The following is a 25,814-nucleotide window of genomic DNA, read 5'->3' on the forward strand; positions in this document are numbered from 1 at the left end:
GGCCACTCCCACAGGTTCTGCACTACAAAATATCTTCAATCTATTTCTTTATTCATATAGAATCGTATCCAACAATCAGGTTAAGCCAGATGTGCCAGTGTTCAGGAGGCTGAGGTGTGGGGACCACCAAGTTCCCGCTCAGGCTGGACTACACAGTGAGACCTCATCTCAAAAATAAAATAAAATAATGTTATGTCATTTAAACACTTCTGAGCTGGGGTTTTGACTGGAGAGTTCATTGTCAAGAGCCACTGACACTCTTGATTCAGGACCAGGTAATGGAAAGGGACACAACAGTTTGCCTCGACTTCTTAGAACACATTATTATTTAAATACAAAACAAATTACGATGGGAGATGTCATTCTGTAACTATGTTTCTTGTATTGGTTAATGAATAAAGCACTGTTGGCCAATAGGAAAGCAAGATAGGCGGGACTAGGAGAAAAGGAGGATTCAGGGAGAAGTAGGAGGAGATTCAATATGTAGGACAAAGAGAGCAGAGGTCCGGAACCTTTCTCCGGTAAGCCAAGACTGCATGGAAATACTTAGATTAATAGAAATGGGTTAATATTTAAGACAGAGCTAGCCAATAAGAAATGCTAGTAACGGGCCAACAGCTTTATATCTAACACAGCGTCTCTGTGTGCTATTTGGGGCTGGCGTGGTTGTGGGACCAGGCTAGCGGGGGAAACTACTCATAACACAGCGGGAGTAAGGAGAACTCCTGTATCATTCAGTCACCACAGCAAATACTTCCATTGTTTTTGTTTGCCATCATTAAATGAAGTTAAGCTCACTCACATTGATTGATCTAATAAACCCACATGTTCCATGTGCTCTCATCCTGAAACTAGAAGTCCTAATTTTTCTTTTGTCCTTTTTTTTTTTTTTTTTTTTTTTTTTTTTTTTGCCTATTACTGTGGCTCAAGAACTAGTACTATGGCTTTAGGTGATCCAAAACTTCATGAATGTTAGCCAGAATCATGGACACAAGTGTTTCCTTGAAGAAGTAACACTCCTTGGATATGCCATTACCTAGCAGTCTTCCCATGCCCATTCCCTCCCAGGGAATGCAATAACTGTAAAGATGGTGGATGCGGCAGGTCGAGACCTTCAGGGAATTAGCCCCGGTCTGCAGCCCACCACACATCTACTCTTCCCAAGTGTCTCTCCACCTCATCTCTGCTCATTTTAAACACAGGGTATTCTTTGACACAATCACATTTCCCTCTTCTTCCATCATAATGTGGCTTGTATCATTGCCTGCCTGAGAAACCCAGAAGTCTGTTCTCAAACTAAGTCTCTTTCTAGGCCCAAGGGAGCTCAATTCCCACAGCCCTTCTTAACTCTGCTGTCCTTCTGTGAGGGACAGCATGGTAAAACACATTCTTGTCACCAGTACCGAAAGCAAACGCCAAAGACTAAAGGCTAACCAAATTCTGTCTTACCTTGTACAACTCAAAATTGCCTGGATAAAATCAGTAAAGTGTTAAGATTTCAGCAACATTAATACGAAAAAAAAAAAAATCCATCTGCTTCAAGTTATAGAAACAACTTTAATGCAAATATTCAATAGGGCATCTTTTGCATTGCTTTCAAAATTTCAGCTCTTTCTGCTGCTGTAGGCATAGATGGCTGAACTCCATTTTGTCTTCTTTGGATCATGACAGAATTCTGTGTATAGGCATAAAAGAAAACATCAAAATCAGTCATGTATTAAGTGGCAATAATTTGCCAGTGATTTTCAATTGTCTCTTCAAAAACGAAATTCTAAAACCTAAGTTTTAAAACTCAAAAACCTACTTCTGGAACTCCAGATGTTTCAATCTATTAACATTCACCCGTTAGTGGCTATCCCCATAGGAAACATTAGCAGGAGTTGGGATAGGAATACCCTGTGAAGTACATATACATGAGTATATATGGCCCACCTACAAAAGCTATGCATGATTATTAAGTGAGACTAGTTGTCAGAAAAGGAAAAGGAGCTGGATAGGGTACTCAGGGAAGCAAAAGTGAATTACCAATGTATTTATTCAGCAGGTTTTAACAAATGTGACTGCCCGTGAGGAAGGTGACAGAAATGGAAGTCTAAGGAGGTATGTGACGTCAGGGTAACCTGTCTTTCTCCTCCTCTTCAGAAAATACAAATTTATCACACGGCAATTTTATGACTACAGATACTTCCCTAGGAAGACTTACTTATATTAAAACTGAAACATTAACCCTTAGAATGAAACGATCTCTCAAGGACCCCATAGAGTTGAAATACCACACAGAAGATGAGGTTAAAGGTTAAATTTCCCTACAGCCATCATTGGGAAGACTGTAGGTTATTGATTGATACCAGCTTCATGCAAAAGAAAAGAGCAGAGTTTTACTAGAAATGTGCCAAGATGGGCTTACCCAGAATCGCCGACAGCTTTTGTACTTCAAGAAGTGACTGGAACATCTTTCCCTGTCATAGTTATTTTCATCCATACATCTGGTAGACGCATCAGATTCCTTAAATATGTAAGAGAGCCATCATTTAAAATGTGGAATGCGATCTGAGAAAAACCCAAACACAAAGGCCTCTGAAGCTGCTTCCCCTCTGAGCAGATGTGAAATGGTTTATTTTTGTTCATTTTAGTGGGTAGACTTATAAAACCCAAATAATATAGTCAACTATTCCAGAAATCACTCAACTTAAAAAGTCATCTTTTTTCCAGTCTGGGCCAGTTTTCTAAGTATCTGATCACGTGAGTTTGAGCCAAAGCACTGATTGTGGTCACTTGTTCCAGAATGGAGCAAGGTAAACTGTGCTGAGCGCTGCTCCACAGCACATGGGAGAAACCTGTCTCCCAGCTCCAGCCCAGGTCTCCTGACTTTCCCCAGCTTTCATTCTGACTTGATGCTTGATCGTAATGCTCGTTTTGAGATTCCAAGTAAATTACACGAGTAAGTGATCTACATCAAGGCAACCTAAATTAACAGCAATCATCTAGATGCATTTTTTGGCTATCATTCACTCCATTATGCAAGCATACTGTTACATATGCAATGTTAATAGTTAGCATTAATGTGACTTCAAAAGGAAAGTTAGCAGCACAGGGCCATGAGTTTAAAATGAAGTAGGTACCACTGGTAATTAAACTTAGCTGTCTGAACTGTAAGCAGTTGGGAAAACAAGCTTCAAAGTGAGAAGTTATCTAGAATAAAGTTTCAAATAGGCAGGGAATCTGCTTCACAAGTCTAAGAAACATACCTTACCAAAACAATACTTAAAGCTGCTGAAAACAGAATATACAGATCGATGGATATATACTATATAATGTGCATTTTTGAAAAACCCATACAGGATATTGGATTAGTGCTCTGCATGACAACAATATAACTTTTATATTGCATTTCTCAAAAGCGGAAAGGCCACAACAAAGTGTTACATGCTATACCCAATTAATGTCAACAAAAGCTTACTATTTCAACACAATGTTGTTTATAAGATACCTTTGTGAGGACCAGTAAACTTAAAATAAGCTAATCACACTGTCAACCCATGACTCAGTCAGATTGTCTCAAATCAGACTGAATGACTGCTGTGATTAAACCCATTGTTTTTAAATTTGCTGTATTTGTATCATGTTTAGACTCAGGATTTCCCTCCCAGTTACATGTGCTTGTCAAGTTTTACAGTGACAACCAAACACTGCTTCTTTCACAACTAAGCAAAACTGAAGAAAAGAGTCTTTGTTAGCTACATTTTGGTCACTTTAGAACCTTAAGAGTGAAATAAAATACACTGGCCAGGAATATCTTTTTCACAGAATAATACTTTATTCAGTAACTGTATAAAACAGATGCCCACAAAATTAAGAGTGGTTTTCCCAAGTTAACACTCATGACAATGAAAAGCAAACCACCCTACCGACAAGCAAGGGTTTATGTCTGGATCTCTCAGCCGCCGTGTGGCCACGGGCATCTTGTCTTCTCACTGAAGAGAGATGGGAGAGAAACAGGTCAGAGGGAAATGACCACAAAAATGTCATCATCCCACAAGCATAGAAAATTTAATTCTTAAAGTAGAAGGTAGTCTAGGAAACAATGGGACACAGCGAGTGTATCAAAAAGCCAAGTTACTGCTTAGTTAATGTTCTGAAAGGCCGCAGTTTAAAAAACAATTGCAAGTTAATTCAAGCACTACCTTCTACTTAAATAATACTTCCCTGGGTTGAAGGGAGCCAGACAATGCTAGTGAAGTTCAGTAATTTTCCAATCCGCGTCTTAAAAATACAGCTATACAAAAAGTCGTTATTGATTAAAGACACCACATTTCCCTAAGAGCCAGTTAGTTGTTCCAAGTCAAGGAACACACGCATGCAGTCTATAAGTCCTAGTTCAGGACAACTGTTCAAACTCCAGTCCAAGTGACACTGGTAACAATTATCTTCAAAGAAGTGGGCAGGGTATAAAAAGCAGTAGTCACAGTTATTTCAGAATGGCCTTTATTTGTTTCAATACATTGATATGGCATTGATGAGCCTCCCACCATCTTTTAAAAAATCCTTGTACTAAGCAGAAGGGGCTGATCTGGCTTACACACCCAAATCCTGTTCTATTCTAGTTTAATCATTTTTCTACCTAAAACCCAAAAGTTGAATACATAGAAAGAAGACAGTATGATATATTCAACTCCACTGAATTAAATATATATATATTTATATTTCCAGAGAAGTATGAAGTGTCACAAAAACATTAAAAGAAAAGAAATAATGTATAAAAGAAACAATGTATATTCATAAAAAGTAACTAATTGAAGCCCATGAACTCCTGAGAAGTGAATGTATTCTCAGTCAATGGTCACCCTGTCCAGTTCCTTCTCTTCTGAGAAAGATCAGGATATACAGGCTAAAGGAGCCCAACTCTTCCACGGGACAGAAAGGATGGATCTGATTATTCTGTAGTCCTTTAACTTACAGTAATCACCAAATAATTATTTTATTTAATGACCTTCATTGAAAATATCCAGCCAACAGAAGCATCTTGACGGAAACTCAGTACAGAGTCCAACTGTATCTAGAAGCCTTTCCTCCTCAGAAGACAGGATTCTACAGGACTGCCTCCTCCTAAGAGAAATAATGGGACTAGGAAAATTTATAACCTTCTCTTTCATATCTATCCTGTCATGTCTCCACAAACTCTGCTTGATTGTTCATACACCAGACATACAATAATCTCAGCAACAATCAGACACAAAAATAATTCAAGCTGTGTCCTAATCATGAAGGAATTCTATCCTATTTCATTATCATCAGCCAGAAATTCTTTAAAAAGGCCTAAACAACAGAGGCATCAAATTAGCTGCTTCAAACTATTCCCACTTTATTGTCTTTTATTCTGGATTCTAAACACAAGTAACTGTAAACAAGAACTTCCGATTGCCACCTCCTTGGTATGAATCCCCGTGTTAACTGTTCAGGAAGAGCAAATGTCAATTTACATGGAGGAGTGGGACTCAAGGGCAAGATGGAGTGGCCTGCTAAAGAGGTCTCTTATCTGCTTACTCTTTGAAGACTCAGGAGTGAACAACTGTTACAACGCTCTATTACTTCCAAGAGGATATTCAGACAGAAAACCAAAGATTTGAGGGAATGCAAACCTACAGCGCATCTGAGGAATAACTCTAAAATCTACTCTGAGGGGCAAACTGCTTACCAAAGAAGTTCCTGATTCCCACTCTCCACGTAGCTTTGATCCGTAGTGGGGGAAGGGCACGTCACTGACCACGTACAGGCCACCAGGCTGCTCAGTCTGGTGTGAGTGTTAAATCCGGAAGCAGAGACGCCACACCGTAATAAACCTGGGTGCAGAGGACCAGGGACAAAAAGTCAAAGCACGCACACCACCAGGAGCTAGGAGGTCGGGAGAGAATCCCAACCGATGCGACTGCGGGGCCGCATCGCCTTCCGGGGTGCAGCTCGCAAGTATCCGACAGCGGGCGCAGGTGAACCCCACACAGGGGCGGGGAGGGGTGGGGAGGGGGCAGCAGGGCGCGGGGAGCCGGGGAGGCTGGGCCGGGAGTGACCCAATCCGGGGTGCCCAGACCTGCATGGGGTCACCTTCCGCTGCCCTGGCCCGACGAACCGCGTAGCGCGAGCAGCCACCGCCGGGCGCGCCGCGGACGATCCGAAGCCCCGAACTAGGGTCGGGCTCCTCGGCTGGACGACGGCTGGTGTCGTCCGGGGCCTGCGGTGGAAGGAGGGGCCGGAGACCACTCACCACCGGTCGCCACTCCGCCAGCACCCGAGCCGGCTCCAGCTCCAAACACGTCAGTGGCTCACGCAGCAAGACCTTAAGTAGCGCGCACCCCAACGTGCTGCCCCCGCGCCCCCCGTTTCAGCCCGTCCAATCCGCGCGCGCTGCTGCCCGATTGACAGGCGCGCGGGCCCCTGTGCGGTGGGGGCGGGCCCTGATCGCTCCGCCCCCGGGCAGCGGGAGGAGGGCCCAGGCGAGAGGAGTGGGTGGGATGCCGTGAGGCCCCGCCCTCTCCCCGCCCCGCCGCGCCCCCCGCCCTGCAGCCTCACTCTTAACACTTCGGCCTGATGGGCAGCCGAGCCAACCAATGGGCCCGCCGGAGCCTGGCGGCGGCCGCGCTGACTGGCCGGGCCCGGGGCGGAGCGTGAGGGGGGCGGGCAGGCGGCGGGCGGGGGCCAGGGCGGGCCGGCGGGCGGGCGCGGGGCGGGGGCGGCGGCCGAGCGGGCGGGGGGAGGCGGCAGTGGGCGCGACGTCGGCGGCGGCGGCGGCGGCGGCGGCGGCGGCGGCGGCGGCAGCTGCAAGTTGAGCTGCAGGGGCAGCGCATACACTACAATGGCTGCTGGAAAGAGGCGTAAGGAAACAATTTCCAGGCCCGCCGCGTCCAGCCCGAAATATGAGAAAAAAATTATTAGAAATTCCGCGGGCGGTGTAAAGGCGGCGGACGGGCCGGAGGGAGGATGTTAAAGCCCCGCGGTGAGTTCTCCCGGGGTCCGGGACGGCGGGGAGGCGTTTAGCGGGAGGAATATCAGGGTTATTTAAATTATGGGACTAGCCGAGGGGGCAGAGGAGCCGCGGCGGCGGCAGGAGGAGGAAAAGTTTGTGCTACTCCCAGCCCCTGCTCAGGACCCCAGAGAGAAAAATAATAATAAAAAATCAAATAAAATCGTGCAGCGGGGCTGCGAGGACTCCCGAGGTCGCTGCTGACAGGGCAGGGGGCGACGCGGCTGGGGACCCGAAGGTGAGGTCGGTGGGAAAAAAAAAACCCTTTTATTCAGGGTCTGGAAAGTTTGAAAAGTTTTCCTCCTCCTCCTCCTCCTCCTCTCTGGTGCTGTGAATATTGTGACAGCGGCAGCGGCAGCAGCGAGAGCGGAAGACATTAGAGACCCGAAAAATAAGGGAAAAATTAATATAAATTCGGTTTTGAGAGGAAACTCTCCGCATTTTCCACCAAAACATCCCGGGGGAAGGTCGCTTCCCAAAGGGCCTGGCGGAGACCCGCGGTCGGCAATATTTGGGGGGCACTGGGAGTGACTTGGGGTAACTTTGCCCCCTTTACCGAAGAGGTTTTTCTTTTCTGGAGAAATGCATTTGTTTTTGCCCTCTGCCCAGGTGGGATAGCCGAGTCGGGGTGCGGGGTCCGCGGGGCGCCGGACCCAGCAGGGTGGCGGCGGGGGCGTAGGGGGAGGGGGTGCTAAATGAAAGCAGGAGATCGGGACGGAGCAGGGACAGCTTGTTGTCAGTATCATAAACAACCAAAATGGAGGGAGAACTCAGGCATATAACCAAATAAAAATTGTTAAAAAATCGCAAAAAATCCCTAAAAATCCGGGATGCTCCCCCCTTTCTCGCTAAAGGTAAAAGTGTGAACCGCCTTTCCCCTGAAGTCCATTTTGACTTTGCAGGGACCAAGGAGTTAATATTTATTTATTTTTTAAAACTTTCGAAGGGCAAAAGCCTTTTATAACTCCACCGACAATGAGAAAACGTGAAAATCCAATGCAAGAGAAGCAGGGGGAGGGAGGGGGAGGTGGTAGTGCAGAAACTGCTAAACTTATTGGTAATGTGGACTGATCTGAGATAAGATAAACACTATATTTGCTATTTTATAACTCCCTTTTAATGATCTTCGCGGGGTTTGCTTTTTTTGGTAGGAAAAAAAAGTGATGCCATTTTCTTAATAGAGTTAATGTGTGTGATTGGAAGAATAAACCTTTGCGGCTTTAGATTGCATTTTCGTTGCATTTATGCCTCAGGTTTTGTTAGTGGCTCCCTCCTTTCTTTAAACTGGGCTCTCCAGAGGAGGGGTGGAAAGGTGCTGTTGCCCAGAGAGACTGGAGGGCGAGACTAGCGAACCTTCTGGGGAGGGGTGGGGAGTTGTTTGGCTTCTCCCTTCCTGACCCGTTTGCTTCACCTGTTCGTCCTCACTAAGGAATGTTGGACTGAGGTTTTCTGGTTTTATGTATATAAAGGGATGGTGCCTCTTGCATCACATTGATGTTAGTGGGAAAGTGCTGCTGATGTTGGCTCCACGTGGGATCTGGGACAGAGCAGGGCATTTTAAAGGGACAGCCTCTCTTTTCTTAGGGTTTTCATCACCTACGCAGACTTACTGTCTGAGGACCAAAGGCAGAGGTGAAGGAAGTGTGTGGTGATGGAAGAGCCTCCTCTTTCCATTACTCAAGTGCACCCACGTTTAGGAGTGATGGAGGGAGAGGAGGGGTAAACAAGCCCAGCAGAAGATGGATATGTGTGTGGCTTAGTTTTCATCCACGCTGTTCTTTTATGTAACAAGCCCTCCCAGACACTTTTCATGTTACATTGCTTTGCTCTGGAAGCTGATTTTGGAAGGAATCGTGGAAAAATGGAAATAGTTGAAGGTGTGTGGTGTAATGGTATAGCATTATTGAACAGTTATGAATTCTGTGCAGTGAGATCAAAGAGCCATGTATGCCCATAATGGGTTTACAGCCATTTTGTAAAGTACCTAATACTCAGTTTGGCTTCAGGTACATTGAGGACTTCTGGTTGAAAATTACAGGCAGAGTGGGGAAGATTCCTTAACACTGTAAGCAGTAGACATTTCTGGGGAGGGAGGAGTGGCTCTCATAAAGACCATGGAAAAGTTTACATATACATCCATTTTTAAAGTCCACCCTATGCATATGTTGTAACTTTACACTTTGGAAATGAAAATGCTTGAAAATCCTGAAACTTATCGGTTTGCCTCTTTTCAGCGGAAGTGATTTGTGATTAGTAAACAGGAAATGTTTACTTATCATTAGCTACTATTGGCTCTTGGTGTCTAAGATGCCCACAATATTTTCAAAAGGTAAAATGTGTCCATTGTTAACTGTACTGTATTTGAGATTAAGATGGATCTGGAATGGAAACAACTTGCGTTCAGTTTCCAGAGGCATATGGAGTTTGGGAAATAAATCTCTATTTTGCTTTGTTTTTACAATTTGTGGAAATGGATCGGAGTTAGAACTGAATTTTTAGGCTTCTTAGGCAATGTCCTCTTTTGCCATACTGTATAAAATTATTATTTTAAAGTCCATTGTGTGTTAGTTCCTGTTTCTAACTGAACCTCTCTCGTCGCCTTTCTGTAAATACCTCCAAGAGAACAAACACTATCAGTGTCCTGTGAGCACATCATCCTGTGGTTTCCCACTTTGGAAACAACTACAGCTTTCTAAGAAGTCACTAAAGAAAACACAGTGTCACAGATCACTATTAAATCATAATGGGTTGGAAGGAGAGTAAAGTGTCAATGAAGAACATAAGCCCTCCCCACCATAACCTTCTGTGCAAAGGTTTCTGAATTCCAGCATTACTTATATAAGACTTCTGAAGTTTCTTTTGTATTTTCATTGTGTTTTTGCCTTAAGATAGTTGCTTTGACTGTAAATAGCCAGAATTATACTTTGTCCTTAAAATGCATGAGACTTGGGGATACTGAACAGTTGCTTCTTTGACAAACCAAATACTAATAGTAATAAATTCAATGTCAGTCAAAGTCAAGGCAAGTTTTGCTTTTAGTTGTTAGCTCACTGAGCTATTTAAGTTGTTTGGGCTCTTAAAAAATAGGATCCCATTCTTTATTGTCAACCTCAACAGAAGTTCTCCTATTAAAGCTTATTTTTTCTCATATAGAGTGATATAAACTTTGTGTTTGGGTGTTGTACAACCAGCTACTTTTCTAAATTAGAAAATGTTCTTAGAATGCCCAGATTAAAGCCTGTACCTTTTAGAGTCTTGTTTAGACAGGGGGTACCCCATAGCTTGTTTCAATTGATTGTATAAGGTTTTTTTTTTTTTGATGCCTTAGAAACCCTACCTGTTGAACTTCCTTCATCTAGAAGTCCTATTCAGTTATACCAATTTACAGAAATCATCTAAGGATACTCATACTCCACATTTTTACTTTACTCAAAGTCAGAGAAACCTCGCCGATTTAGATTTCTGTCTGAAATTTAGATGCCCAGTGTCGCTATTCAAAATTCTGTAAAGCATTTTTCTGCTGTGGTGGATGATTTAGTGAGTGTGGGCTAATACTGATAAAACACCATATCTGTGTGTTTATTATGAGCAAAATATTTTAATAAAAAATATTTTATAGCTAAAGTAGTGAATTTGACTTTATCAATATAGTTGGAAATTTTAAGAATGCTGTTTATGTTTTAATATCAATCAAGTATAGGAATTTTCCTTCATTATTATCTCAATCTTTATTGTTATTAAATGCATTTTTATATAGTATATTGGAAATTTATCTAAGAATTAAATTATTGTTTTCTAAATTAAATGTCATGTTCCTGTTGTAGCTGGGATTTTAAGACAGACAACTAAAAGCTATGTCTGTGACTGTCTTTGAAGTTTGCTTCAATAATCATTTTTCTCAAGTTGTATAATCAAAATGTTCATCCTTCCAGGAATGTTTCAATATTATTATTTGTAATTTTGTTCTTTGGGAATTTAACTTGTAAAAAATTAACCTGTTACACATGGAGGGGAGAGTTTCAGAAGAAGAAAACTGTGTGTGTTGTGCAAGAGCTAAGCAAGTGGGTATGTTCATGAGACATCATTTAAAGTGTTTCAAGAACCTGATGAACATTTTTTTCTGAAACACTGAATATGTTGAAAGCATGACAGTCATTGCTTAGAAACAAAGGTAGTTCTTTATTGCTTTAATTTTAACAGGAATTAATGTAGGCAGCATATTTAAGCAATTAGTAAGTGTTTAGGTAGCCTCAGGAAAGTGTTTACAAACAAGTTCAATGTGAGGGCAGGGTACACGATTCCCTGTGATTTCAGAACTCATGCACAAGAGCTCCTTTCCATCATAAAAGAAAGACACTTCAGAAGTGATTTAGTGTTACTTTTTTTGTAATCATATCATTACTAACTTTTTTTGAAACTCCCAAATCTGCAATCTACTGTTCCTGCTTTTTCTTCACATCAGGGCAACTCTTATTTATATCTCATTGGAAAATTTAATTTCAGGTTTAATTTGAGAAAGTAAATGAGTATTTCTAGAATTTTTATGAAAGGTTTGTATGTAGTTGTTAACATTTGACATTATGAAAAATAAATCTGTATAAAAGCCTAATAGAAATTATTTCAGAGGCATAGATTGATTTTTGCTTTTCAAATTATTGGCCTATCTCCCCGAGGTTAACATTCTACCTGGTGTGTCCTTCTGTCTGTGTGTCCTCCTTACAGGGGAGAATTGACCAGGAGAACATGGAGATGATGACTACCAAAGACATTTGAATGTTTTTTGTGTTCTGATTTTGTGTATGTATTGGTGTTTGTTATTCTTAAGGAACTTACTTTTTTTAAATGCATATCAAAATACAAAAAATGTTCTTCAACAAATAATATCTCATGTTTAAAAAGTGAAGTAGTGTGATATTGCATTAAGATTGTTAGTGTTTAAAAGTCCCTGCATGCCTTGTAAACAGAGTCACTGCAGGATCCTGGTTTTAAAACTAAGCACAGTGTATGTTGGAAACTTGAGATGACTACCTATGAAATGTATGCATATGTGCAGAGTGGGCTTCTGCACGGTCAGCCTCGGTTCTTAGGAAAAGCAGTTTGTTAAAAGTGGCCCTTCGCCTTGTTTTCTAAATAGAACTTTTTCCTAATTTAAAATCATAGAAACCCTGGAAATGTGAACATGTCAGAGAACAAAACTGTGGTTTTGGTACCTTTTAAATATAAGACTTTTGAACAATGGAAGTGTACTACAACATCAATGTAAACTAAATTGTTCAAAAATAGTGATGAGGGACTGGAGAAATACGAATTTCAGAATAACATAGTAATTAGGGTAAATTTAAAATCCAACTTACTTGAGTAAAGAATAACCAACTATAAAGCAAAATCACAAGTTTGCAAACAAATACATCTGAATTTTAATTTGGGAAATATTATCAGAGAATGTTTTTAGTGCAAATCGCTGGATTTGTAACCACCCTTTAAAATTAGACCTCTAGGGCTTCTGTTCCTTCTTTCTTTAGATTTGGATTAAACTAAATTCTAAAAATGATTTGTAGTGATGATCTGAAATTCTTTTTCTTTTTTTTTTTAACAAAAGGAAAAGGAGAAAGCCATTTTCTGCTGTTTTTAAACAAGATTTTAAAGTCTTTAAATATCTAGTTATGTGAAATGTCTGATAGCCTTAGGAATCATTGAAAATTGCCTTCCTTGTTGTTTATTAGAAAGCTTAAAACTTCTTTCTTAGGCTAGTAAAATAAATTTTGAAGCCTCATTCGAATAGTTTTGCTCTGTGGATTTTTAAGGGCAATTTGAATAATTTTTTACAGTCGTTATTAATAACACTTTAAAAGGTTTTACAAGATACAGATAAGAGTATTTCACCAGGAGGACTGCTAATTTTCAGGCTAGTTTAAGGTGTGTGCTGCTGATTAAAGTAATTTCTCATTCTCATTTATGAATTAGCAATTGATTTTCCGAAGGAGAATTGAAACCTCTATTGTGCTATCTGGTAGGATTTACCTTTAGTTTTGCAGCCTCCTCTGAAGGTGCAGGAGTCCTTTCCAGTGGTGGGTGAGAGTGCATTGCACACCCCTGAAATCCACCTTTTTTGAGAATTAACAGCCTCATTTTAAGCTTTTTAGTAACAGGTATTTAAATTATTGTCCCATAGTAGGTTGGTGTAGTGCATGTAGGTTGTGATTTTTTTTTTCTGTGTTATAGTTTCTGAGTATGAGAATATTCACAAAGTAAGTGTTACAATGAAAGAGCTGCCATCTGACATCATAAAACATCATCTAATGTCTGATCAGTGGGCATTAGAATCTTTAAAATACAATTTTTGGAAACTAAAAATCAGTTTTTAAATGAAAATGATAAACCTTTTGTCTAAAAGGTGGAATCAGAAAGTGCAGCTATCTGCTCTGTTTCTCTGAAGTTCCATCAATTGATTGTTCTGGATGAAGAGAATTTTAAGAAACTAAAGCTGGAAGCTTACGGTTATTTAACTTTGCAGGTTCAAAACACCACCAGTTGAATTTTAGTTTGCTGGGTTTTCTCAGTAAATTAATTTTATTTTCTTGTATTGTCTTAATGCTATAATTGCAGAGCCCAAATTAGTTCTCCTCATGCCCAAAGGAGTTATAATAAAGATTCTATTGAACCATCTTAAGGCAATGTAGTAAAGTAGCATTTGTATGAATGCATTCCCTTCCCTAGGCTACTGTTTCATTTTCTAAGTATAGTTTCTGTGAGTGTTCCGTTCTGGAGAAGGGAAATTAGCTCTATTAACTTTGACATGGAACTTATTATAATTTTAATAAGTTTATGGAAAGTCCATTACTTTATAAATGATGGGTAAGATCTATCATGTCCTTAAAATAAGCACTGGTATGTCCACAATACCTCATTTCAAGCTCAGCCTCAGACATAAATTTGTTCTACTACTACCTTTAAAATTGCTAAAGTAAATGTTAGGACATGTTTTTTGTTTTTTGTTTTGTTTTTTGTTTGTTTGTTTGTTTGTTTTGTTTTTTTCCCTGTGTTTTTGTGATTTTTTTTATTGCCTAGGATAATTTAATTGAGCAAATTTCTGTCTTAGTTGTGTTCTCTTCTAATATTAGTATTTTATTTGAAAGTTGTTGGAAAGGCATGTGATCGCAGCATTAAGACAGACTTGGACGGACGATAAAATAGTTATACCAAGCGTGGTGGAAGCAACCCTGCTGGTTCTTTCTTGAAGATTTAGAGGTTTTCAAAGAATGAAAGTCCCGGTGAGTACAGCACACATCTGAGGGACTGGTGACAGTGTGTGCTCTGCTTTCTCTTAACAAAGCCGGTACATCCTCAGAGCTGATGTCATGCACATAACCGATTTCATTCTGCTCTGTTGACAGTGCGCTGTTAGCCTTCTCAGACTTCTAAAAAACAAAAAAAGGGAGGAAGGCATTCCTGAGTAATAATTTGTCATGCATCATATTTTAATAGACTGGATGTGAAGATGTATTGCCATAATTTTTTACCCAAATTGAGGTGAAAATGAACCATCAAATAATAAATTTAATTGTAAAAAGAGAGAGAGAGAAATATTTATCTGAATAAATTGATTTACTGTTGAAATAGACAGAATTTTAACTGGAAAGACAAAATTGTTTTTGTTTCTGAACCTGTTTTTTAAGTCCCAGAAGTTTATAAACAAAGTAATTGTTAAAATAAAATAAAGTCTGGCACTCTGAAAAGGTCTTAAGCATTTGTCCTTTGACGGTTCATAAACATATTTTAAATGGCCAAAATTACATCTAAGACCTTAGTATCTTCAATTATATTAGTTGGTTTTCAAAGAAAAGTGGTAACAGCCTACTATTCAGCTGCATGTCTGCTGTTTGGGAGCTTTAACTATTACGTGTTTACTGACAGTGCTACTTCAGGGTTTTTAAAAAGTGCTATTATGAATGTTTTCTTCAGAAGTCCTCTTTGTGGATATTATAACTTAATTCAGTTTTATTGAAGCTCGCCGTGCCTACTCTCATTTGTCAGGCATGCCCCTGTTCTCTCAGCATGCTGTTCTTAAAAGAAAGTCCTGTTCTTTAGTACCTTTAGCCATAGCTCAGGTTATCTCAAAATCGGCACTGCAGGTGTGACTGCTCTGCTTCACACTGGCCCAATGTCATCCTTGAATGAAGTGATACTCAATTCACCCTTTATTGGTCACAGCAAGAGCAGGAGAAAGCAGCTTAAAAGAGTATAACGGGATCCCGTTCTGAGGCTGAGTCATAATGCCTCTCTGCAGTCCATGATCCCTCTGCCAGAATGAAAAGGAACTTGTTAATTAAAACCAAAATGCCCGTGTGTCTGCGAACTTTTTTCCTAATCAGGGTTCAGACACACTGGCGTGCTCCCACTGGCATCCAAGTGTGCTTGCTGCTTGGCTCAGCTCTCAGTGCTGCCACCCTGTGTACGGTGGCGCCGCTGCGGCAGGCACACTGTTGCTGTGTTAGCAAGTGGCGAGGTTCTGGAGCACTCGTGGAAAGGGAGCCGTGCAGTGAGTAGTGAGTGAGATGAGCGCGCACTGTGTGTGCTCTGCCTCTGTGTGTGGTGCTTTGCCCCGGCTAGGTTTCCAAAAGCTCTGCAGCTCACAAGTACCCTATTCAGCTGCCAAAAGTGAAAATTTGGAAAAACTTTAAAGGTAAACGCCGGTGTCTGTCTCCTCTGCCATCTCACTGAAGTAAAGCAGTGTTGAACTAGTTCTCAAAACTGGTCGAGTGGGAAAGCAGAGGTTCTGAGCATGTAAAGATGAAGAAAGTCATGAGATTTCTTATTTTAGCCAAGTTATAATTACAAGTTCTTCCTAGTAAAAGCAAAACCAAAAACGATCACACAAAAAAGAGACTGTTTCTGCTTAAAAAGAAAGGAAACTTAACTTGATTGGTTAAATTCTGTGAATCACTCACCAACATGACTTTTAAATTATATCATCATCGTATTTAAGTATTAATCCTGTGCTTCAGCCATAAAACATTTGGGCTGGATCACAGCATTATTCATTTGCTTTTACCTGTCTGACTTCATTTTCAAGGCAGTCTGTGAGATAGGAAGTTACAAACATAGTGGGCATACAACAAGTAAGCCTCAATATGAACAGACTATAAAAGCTGATTATAAATTAATTTGTTGGTATTAACCTAAGTTATGTCAATACCAAGATTAACATTTATGAAGTAATAAATTTGTTGCAAGAATTAAAATTTTAGGCTTAAAGTTTACACTGATCAACTTGAGTTAACTCACTGTTCTATGAATGCTTATTAAGCTATATGTTTACATTCATGTGTATATGGAATTGCTGGGAAATGTATCTGCTTTCTAAGTTAAAGGAGATTTTTAAAATATTATAAATCTAAGCTTTGTTTTACAGGAAGAATCTCAGACACAGTTGCTTTAAGTCAGATTTATGGCCAAGCCACCTGATTTCTGAATGGTCACCGTTCTTTCGGAAGTTTTGAATGGTTTTGCTTCAGTAAACATTGTAATTCTATATGGTAGCCATGGAAAGTATTGCTTAGGTTGGTTAATTTTAGATACTGAGCTTCTAAGACCAAAGTGTATTGATGGCCCTTCCCTCCCAGGGGATGCAGAAGGGATCGCTGCAGTGTATGTACAGTCTCTGACTAAAAGGCCAAGTGCAAGAACTTCATTTTGTTAGTCCTCTAGCGGTCCCCATGTTGAAGGGTTTGGGAATTTCTTTCAGCTCCGTAAATACCGTTTTAAATTTTGAAAAACTAACTGACATGAAAATGTGATTACATGTTGAATCAGTATTGGAACATGATCACTTTCAAAGAAACCTTTAAAAACATCATTTGCTTATTTATCACTCTTCATAGCAACCTCAAGATTAAGACTGGGTCGGCTGACCTTATTTTAACACAGCAACAGTTGCATAGATTTATGTTAAATCACAAGATTTTATACCATTTTACAAGGTAGAGTGCAGCTTTCTTGCCTTCGCTCAAGTGCAGAGAGCCATGACACTGCTCAGGTTGATCATTTATCCCGTTGATCATCCATTCTCCCGTGAGAGACAAAATTGCTTTTGTTTTTACTTTACTTTGTATCCTGACAACTAAAGCTTTATTCTTGTACTAAGTGGGAGCCAGAGTCCTCTGCCACTCTTGTAGAGTGTCTATACACACTGCCTTAGTTTTTGGTTGCTTTTGAAAGTGCCATTGAGATGGGTGAAGGTACAAAAGGAACACAAAGGTAGTATATTTTTAAATTTTCAGAGAATAGTATAGATATCAAACACTATAGTATTCATGGGAGGGAGAAGGGAAACTTGAGATGGGCCATGAGAAAGGGCATATGTTAGAAAGAGGCGAGCAAGATGAGGGAATGACATTCTGGTGAAAGAAATGCTTAAAACAGGAGGAGAAGGCAGGAGCGCGCTTCTTGCATGGTGCACCAGGACCATCCTGGAGACCTGTTTCTGAGGGAGCTGTGCAAGACAAGAGGAGATGGGTGTCCTGGAGTCTGTGCAGGGCAAGCTCATGGCGAGTCGCAGGGCTTGCCCCGTGTACTGTAGAAATCTTGGAGCCGTTCAAGCAGAGGAGTTGGAGTTAGGAAACTTAAGGTACGTCTTGAATCCCTTGAGCGGGAAGATATGGGACATACTCCTGCTATGACATGGGATCCTTGCTGTGTGGAAGGTTCGGGTAGTCCCCTTAGGTCCTTGTTCACCAGGAAGTTCTGAGCTTTTATTTCCAATAATGAATGCCTGGTTCTCAGCACCCCTACGACTTGCAGTGTAGACATCAGCCAGGACTGAGGCTTCTAATGGTAAGACTCCCCATGATCCCTCTCTTGGGACAAGAATTGCAGTTTGGGGCTTCTGTTGTAGACATGTGCAAGAAGGACATGAGAGCCAGGCTCACACGGGAGTAGTACTAGAGCAAGGGGCTCTGTCCTGTGGCTGTCAGGATGGCAGTGAGCGGGAAATGGGGGAGACCAGGGCTGTGCTGTATCGTGACTTCAGTGGGCTTTTATCCTGGTTGGGAGAGACTCGCTGAGTCTCAAACCGGGCCTTTGGTAATACAGTGGTACCCAGTCCCTGTGCTCAGCCCACTCCCTGCAGTCTCCACCCTTGACCTCTGCTGACACCTCTGCCTAAGTCTCACAGGCGTCCCAAGCCTTTCCAAAGCAGACTGTGCCCTTTGTAAAGTCCCTGCCTGGCCTCCTTTGCTTCTGGATTTCTGAACTGTTGCCCACCAATTACTTCTTCAGAGCCCTCGGGAGAGTATATCTAGCTGTTTGGCTGTCTAGCTGAGGCGGCTGTACCATATGGCTATGCATGGCATGAGGCGAGCTACTGGAGACAACCTGTTAGACCAGCCCAATTTAGGCTACCCCTCCCATACTGGAATTTCCCATTCTCTCCTCTCTGCCTATAAACTGCTCAGATTTTCTTCCATCAAAAAAGCAAAACCCAAATCTTAACCTTCATTCCAACTGCCGCCCCCAAGTATCTTTTATTCTCAGGGGTACCAAGCTCGTGAGTAAAGAGTTTGTGTTTTCTGTGTGGTCTCCATCCTCATCTGTAGCCATGCAGCCTATCACGAAGGAGACCAGCACTCCTCCCCCAAGAAGCCAAATCCAGTGGCATCTTTTTATTATCACCGTGGGGCTGATCGTTAATGCCATCGCTCTGCAGATTCTAGCTTCTTGCTTTTTTCTATCTCCTGCTGACCCGTCACTTCCTTTGTACTTTCCTTTTGTGGCACTGCTTGTCCACCTGTCCTTGCTCACCGGCATGGTGGCATTTCCTGGCACAGGTTCCTTGATCCCCTACCCCTCTATACAAATGCATGAGCAGCTTCTGTCTCTACCTCTCTTGTGGTACTCCATGCTTTTTTTTTTTTTTTTTTTTTTTTTTTTTTTTTTTTCCTATGTAAGCCAGCTCCCTCCATCTCAGTGTTAGCCTCCTGGGTTTTATGCAGACTGCAGCTTGCACAGTGCCTGCTTTGAGTCAAGTGCTACACTAGGTCCTCTCCAGAGACTGCAAGCAGGCCTTACTTAGCTCGGCCGGTAGTAGGAAGATAGCAAGAAGGAATCCAAGGGTTAATAGTTCTGAGGGGCTGAATGAACAAGGACCCTTGGAGACAGCAGCAAATACAAAAGAATCGTTGTATAGTCACCTGAATAATGAGGAACAACCTCGAAAAACCTGGCAGGATAAGTAGACAGTAGTCCTGCTCTAGTTGGGGACAACTTCAAACACTGGAGACAAATGGAACAAAGTAGGGGTCCAGCTAGAGAGCCACCTTCCGGAATTATTGTGTTCTCCTTGGAGACTGCCAGCCAAAGGCAAGTGGACCTCCTCAGCCATATGTAGGTTGCCCTTTGCAAGATGACCATGACTACTGTTCTCTTACTCATCTTGTGGTCTTCTGGTCTGTGGCTGGAGGGCAGGGGTGCCTTGAAAGCTACAATTCAGGAATAACCCCATGAAAAGCACAGCTCTGTGAGACAAGTAAGCCCCACTTCCATATTCTGGCCTGTTCTTTGAGCTGTAGTGATACAGCCACATTGACCCTCTAGGAACTTGGTCCCATCCTGTGTGTATCATCCAGTTTCCTCCTGAGCTGGCATTAGAGGGCCAGGCATGTACAGCCTGCTTTATCTTTTCTTTCTTTGAGAACTGTGCAAATAGTGAATGTCTGGTGCAATCTAGAAGATCAGTCTGGTGCAATCTTCATCAGTTGTGATGAAGAAAGTCTGAGCAAACCATGTATAGCAGTTAGGAGCTATGTGATAAAAGTCATCTGCCCAGGAAGCTATCCCCAGGAATAATTATTGTCCCCCCCCTCCAAAAAAAAAAAAAACAAGCTATGTTTGGAGAAAGGCCATGACTACTGAAATTATGTTTAACAATGTTACTTGTATAACCATCTCATGCTAAGAAAACAAGTATTTAGCCTCAGTAGAGCAGAATATCAGGTGACTGGCCTGAATTCCTCACAGCAGGGTCAAAGTCTCAAAACTGGTTGTGTACATTTCTTAGCTCCTGGAAGCTGTATCATGTATTGTATGTAAATTGTCTTTGTCACTGTACATAACCTACAGTACAAAGCCACAATATTTGTAACATATAGACACACAGGTTCCTGTACAGCATTAAGGGGAATGCTGCCCTTATAGATCATTTGAACTCTTTATTGTAAGCCATTTTACAGATAGACAAAGGTTGAGAAAGTAGTAGAATTAATTCTTGTGCCCATAACCAGTTTTGACAGCAGTGCAACAATTAGGCTTGCTTCAATCGTGCAACCAAATACACCCCTCTCTTGGAGACCATTTGATATGAGATTGTTTCATGTTATTTGTATATTGGTTTTGGCATTTCCCGAAAGTACAGACTCTAAAGGCGTGATTACAGTGCAACTACTACATCCTGGAAAAACAGAAATTCCTCAATCTCACCAAACAGCTTTAACCTCACCAAATTCACATCTTCATGGCTAGTGTTTAATGCTTTTACCAACTGCATGATTTGAAACTGATAAAGCCCAGGCCTACAGTTAGCTGATAATTCCCTTGTCACTTTTGGCCCACACATTACTCCTTCCCTATCATCCCCCTTAATATTTGTTGAAGTTATGTTTTTGGTTTTGCCCTGAACTACTTCCAATACTTCTGGATTTTGTTCATTGGTTTGTGGTGTTTCTTTTGACACACTGTGATGGGTCCTCTATGTTAGTAAAATTCAGAGGCTATTTTGTGCTTCTAGTAATCTCTTGGGGGGGGGGGAGTTTAAAAGAATGAATTATAAGAGGTCATGTTGAGTTAAGTGTCATAAGCAATCAGGATACCATAGATATGAATATCTTATTCTTAGTTCACCACTGGGGTCCTATCACAAAGTGCCTGTAAAATGTGAATGGATATTTCTTTGCACTTTTCTTTAAAAGCCTATAATAGTTTTTAAAACTGAATTGCATTCTTCTGTTGCATAATATACCTTAAAAAAAAAAAAACTACACAGTGTATAAAGTTAGCTTCTTGTATCTTGAGAGCTTGTTTGGAGGTTCTAACATAGGAGTGCAGCTACTCGTATACCCTTGAACAAAGTCCGGTCCTCCTCTGTTCGGGGAAAGTCATCCTCTTCAACATAGTGTGCAGCTTTGGACAGGGCGAACATGGAGCCGTGAGGGAGGAAGGGGCCACCCGCCTAGCCAGCCAGATCAGCTGAATCAACCCTGACGATCAATGGGGTGACAGATGTCACAGCCAGATCACCCTCACATCCAGTTTCTTGTCTCTTTGTGTGTTTCTTCTTTTGTTTCTCAAAAGATAGAGCTTTGTGAATAACATGATTGTCTAGCTCTCTCCCAGTTGTTGGCTAGGTAGGTTTATAGTTTCTAAATGGCCTTAGAAACTAAATCATTGTTTACCTGTCATGATTTTCTTTAACTAAATTCCTAGGTTAACCTGTCAGTCACATGGTCATGTGAACCTCTAGGAAAGACCCTCAGTGACCAAGTAGGACATGAGAGTGTCTATATTTTAACTTCCAACAAGATCCTCATTGTTTATGCTTTTGATTTTTCACTCGTATCTGTCATTGTTTCCCCTTAACAGTCACCTTGGTATCGTTACATTTGCTGTTGATCTGGAACTGCTAATTTCCCCTATACCCCAAACCCCATTGTCCAACGTAACTATTTTTACTCAAAAGACTAACTCAGAAAGTATATGGTGCATGCTTTTAACACTGTAATGCTGGTTATGTGTGCACTGGTGACACGCATGGCTACTCAGAACCCAACACTGCAGCTTTGTATGTGTGTGCACTGGTGACATGCATGGCGGCTCAGGACCCATGTTTCTCCACCACATTGTACATTGACATTACAGGTTCATGTTAAAATAGGAAAGGACTCACCTGTCAAAGCGAACTAATTAAAGAGAAACTGTACGCATTACCGAATAATCATTCCAAATGAATAATTTAAATTGGCACTTGAGCCATCTGAAAGATTTCAGTTGAGGAATCTGGAGTATCAGGACTATTCACAAGTCATGGTCAAGGTGCTCTCAAGTTCCAGCCCTACAGACATGCCACACATTCACACGATGCTTTCTTTGCAGCCCTCGCCATTCCCTGCCTGGATGACCGCTCCCACCTTGGCTTTTCTTGAGCCACTCCCACCCCCAGCCTGTGACGAAGGACAATGACATCACTAGGCCTTACAAAAGCAGCAAGTGCAAAGTGACAGTGAGTCCAGTGCTGTCAGGGTTTGGGCCTGAGGAACTCCCCGGCTCTGCCCAGAACATTCTCTCCCCTCCCTGGGCTGGACTCTGCTGTTCCCCTAAAGAAATTTCTTTCCAAGATTACTAAAAGTTCTGGAAGGCCAAGAAAAGCAAAGGGGGGGGGGGGGAAGAATCTTCCGGGGTGGGGAGGAGGAAGGAGGGCTACTGCCGGAACGGAACATCTGGAACAGTAGCCAGAACCAATTTGGTGGCAAGGAGTGAGCAAACTCTGAGGGAAGCCGCCCTCAACAGTGTTGACCAGTGCCCTTTTTCTTCTGAGACAGGACAGCTTCATGGGTTTTATCCTGTGTAGTAGCCCTCCTGGTGCTTTCTTGCCTGCCTGCCTGCCTGCCTGCCTGACTGCCTGCCTGCCTGCCTGCCTGCCTGCCTTTCCTGTTTACTCCCAGCATTAGGTTCCTTCTTCCATTCCTGTAGTCTTAAGTGTCTCTGCCACCACCCTTCTCCATGCTCACCCTGAGCTTTGTTTATTTTTATTATTATGTGATATATATATATATATATATATATATATATATATATATATATATATTTTGTGGCACTGGCTATTGGATGCAGAGTCTCATCCATGCTAGGCAAGCATCTTACCCAATGAGCTACAGCCTAGCCCTCACACTGCTCTTTGATGGTAACATGGCCTTAGGCTAGGACCCAATGTCTCCCACCCACCAACACACATGGTCTGGCTGCCCCTCTGCTAGGCCAGGTCCTCTCTTGCATAGGCCAGGTCCCAACCCAGAACGGCCTCCCTTGCATGAGGCCTTAGAGCTTCACCTGAGGCCCCAAAAGCAGAGTTTGCCTCATAGCCTGAGGCCGACAAACCCCCTACACCTCATTGGCTATGATCACCTTGGTAATACAGGGGGCACCCTCCCATCTACAGGCTGAAGCTGGCCCAGATCATCCCTCAGGTCTAGGTGATGTTCTCCTTTGGGGACAGCTGTGAGGGCTTGAAGGACTCCATCCACCACAACCTTTCCTCTAGCCCCTGCTTCCTTAAGGTGCCCAAGGACATGTGAAGCCCCAGGTAGCTTCTGGGTAGTGGGCATGAGACAGATCCCAGCAGACATGACACACTTTCAGAACACTGCCCTGTGCTGGCAGTGGCAAACCCAAGATGCACACAGAGCTTTTGCCACAGCCTGAGCCCCTTCATGCTCTATGGCCGGTCTCAGCAGCCACAACCATCCAGGAAAGGTTTCGGCATCATGTTCTGCAAGGGGACCCTGAGTAAGGACCAACATGGTCCCAGCATGTGAGGGTACACATTCACCCCCTAACTTCTCTGAGACGCCCCTGTGGCCCCTCTGCTCTCTCCAGGACACACAAGAAAGAGTAGAGGGGGAGGCTTCCTCAAAGGAAGGAACCAGATCTAAAGAAACAGCACTCAGCCTAGAGTAGTACTTCTTTTCTTGATCTTCTCAGGCCCCCATGCCCCCGTCCGTTCCTCTGTCACCATGCCTTCAGGCTGTTGGAGGCTGAACCAAAGATGAGGCCAGCCTGTAGTCTTGCCCTCACTCAATTGCCTGGGAAGGAGATAGCACCTTTTGGGGAAAGGGATCGGAGATGAAAGGCTGGAGCATGATTTAGGAGTCATAGAGGTAGGAGACATGACAATAAAGGAGTTTCTAGCATTTAAAACTTCCCTTTGCTGGCTTCCCAGGATATATTAAATAAGTTGCCATCCAGTGTCTTCACCTTTAACTTTTGTTCAACTTACGTAAAATTCTACTGGCTGCTACTGCTCCTCATTATAGGATGTGCCTCCTACCCACTGTCACTTACCTCCCACAACAGGCCAGTCGACTATGATCTACCTATTAAAGACCATTAAAGCTGAACCTGTTGCCCAGACCACAGTCCCCTGTTTGCCCTAGATGTGATTGTTTTCATTAACCTAGCTGCAGCTTCTGCTTAGGCCTCTGCAGCCTCACTCAGCACCCCTTCCTAAGACCCCTCCTGCTCAACACACCCCAGCTTTGGTCCTGCTCCGCTCTACCTCCTCTCAGGAGCACCCCACCCCCCGATCTGTTCTTTCTGTGCATTTTCTCTGTGCTTAACTGTATTTATGTTATGGTGTTTTCTACCTTCTGTCTTTGGTTATCAGTAATGATAAATCATCAGTATCCATTGACACCTCTTCCCCTGTAGACTATAGAATGTTGTGTTCCCAGTGACACTTTAAAACTTAAGTGGGATAATAGGCATTTATATGTGTCTGTGTTGCTTCTAATGTATTCATCGGTACCTTTGTGCAAGAGTGGGGGCCTATCTGGTCCCTTAAGGAAAAATGAACTTTCTAGTCATGACCACAAGGTGGCACAGTGACTATAGCTTCCTGGTAGTCTTTGAGAATGGACCAAGACAAGAAAGAGGCCTTATCTCCTTAGATGCTAGACGTGCAATGGACAGTCCAGAGAATTTCCGAATTTTCAGTTCTCAGTTGTTTGTAGGGACAACTGTTTTCTTCACCATCTGGTAGGCCAACAGGGTGGGAAGGGCCCTCCTCTTCCTCTTCTCGTTCAAAAGAAAAAAAAAATACTTGAGTGTCTCATATATATCCATATTCTATATGTTAAATATGTAGAAATAGTAAACGGCAAGATGCTTGCTCTGATAGAGCTTATATTCTATGGCCATTCCTGGATCCAACCAAAAATATTACAGATAGACCCAAGAGTTTCTTTGCTGTTTCTTGTTACTTCTGAAGCCATTGTTTTCCCATCTTCCCCAAGCTGAATCAAACCATAGGTTTATATTATTTAAACCAGTTTTTATTCAGCATGCAAAAGAACTACAAGTCAGTGTCTGCCATTGATTAATTTTGGTTGATTCATGATTATCTGTGTCTTTTTTCTTTTTTTGCTTCCTATTTACCCACTTAGTCAAGAAATATCAATGTGTTCCTTACAACTTTAGAAGCATCCAGTGTTACCTTAAATATTATGCAGATATAAATATGTAGAAATGCTGAGGTCCACATAGCATTTCTTTATGATCAATGCCAGAAGATAAAGAAGACCAGTAATAGGGCCGATATATAGAGCTGGATAGATTTGACATACACTGTTGATATTAAAAGTGACTTTTTGACAAGATGGAGCTAATATAAACTTAATTAAAATTGCATCTAGTTTAGAAATGTCTTTTGCAAGGAGTAAGCAAGAATATAAAAGTATAATTTAGAAACATCAACTGTTTGAATAGCATCATCAAATGTCACATGTCATCTGTTTGAAAACTAGAAATTATTTCCTGATAGAGCAACTCTTCTCAGAAGTCACGCTAAGAAAATTCACACTCTTCCAGTACTGGTTGGACCCTACCTCTCCATGAACTTCCCTCCATATATCATCCCTGCCAGCCTCAATGTGCTGAATTGGAGTTAACTCCACACAACTCTGGCCAACCCTTGCCTTAGCCACAAGGTAGCCATGGGTGATCAACCAGGACAGAGTGATGGACTTTGTCAGTGATT

The 25,814-nt window shown here is 42.1% G+C and overlaps 2 protein-coding genes across 4 annotated transcripts in view; one reads left to right on the forward strand and one right to left on the reverse strand.

Moving 5' to 3' along the window:
• Positions 1 to 1,537: 1,537 nt before the first annotated feature.
• Chchd7 (coiled-coil-helix-coiled-coil-helix domain containing 7) lies at positions 1,538 to 6,416 on the reverse strand. Its single transcript, XM_051197546.1, has 5 exons — positions 6,260 to 6,416; positions 5,696 to 5,840; positions 3,909 to 3,974; positions 2,408 to 2,506; positions 1,538 to 1,675 (listed from the first exon to the last, which is right to left on the reverse strand). Exons 3-5 carry the CDS (start codon positions 3,960 to 3,962, stop codon positions 1,571 to 1,573), a joined length of 258 nt encoding a protein of 85 aa, XP_051053503.1. The 5' UTR covers positions 3,963 to 3,974; positions 5,696 to 5,840; positions 6,260 to 6,416; the 3' UTR covers positions 1,538 to 1,570.
• Positions 6,417 to 6,776: 360 nt separating this feature from the next.
• The window catches only part of Plag1 (PLAG1 zinc finger), a 37,192-nt gene continuing 18,154 nt past the window's right edge, over positions 6,777 to 25,814 (forward strand). For all 3 annotated transcript variants that reach the window (XM_051197568.1, XM_051197604.1, XM_051197576.1), the window contains exon 1: positions 6,777 to 6,988. The gene's annotated coding sequence lies outside the window, so the exon portion shown is untranslated. The remainder of the gene's footprint in view (positions 6,989 to 25,814) is intronic.

This window comes from Phodopus roborovskii, unplaced genomic scaffold (assembly GCF_943737965.1).
Source record: "Phodopus roborovskii unplaced genomic scaffold, PHOROB, whole genome shotgun sequence".
Classification (NCBI taxonomy): domain Eukaryota; kingdom Metazoa; phylum Chordata; class Mammalia; order Rodentia; family Cricetidae; genus Phodopus; species Phodopus roborovskii.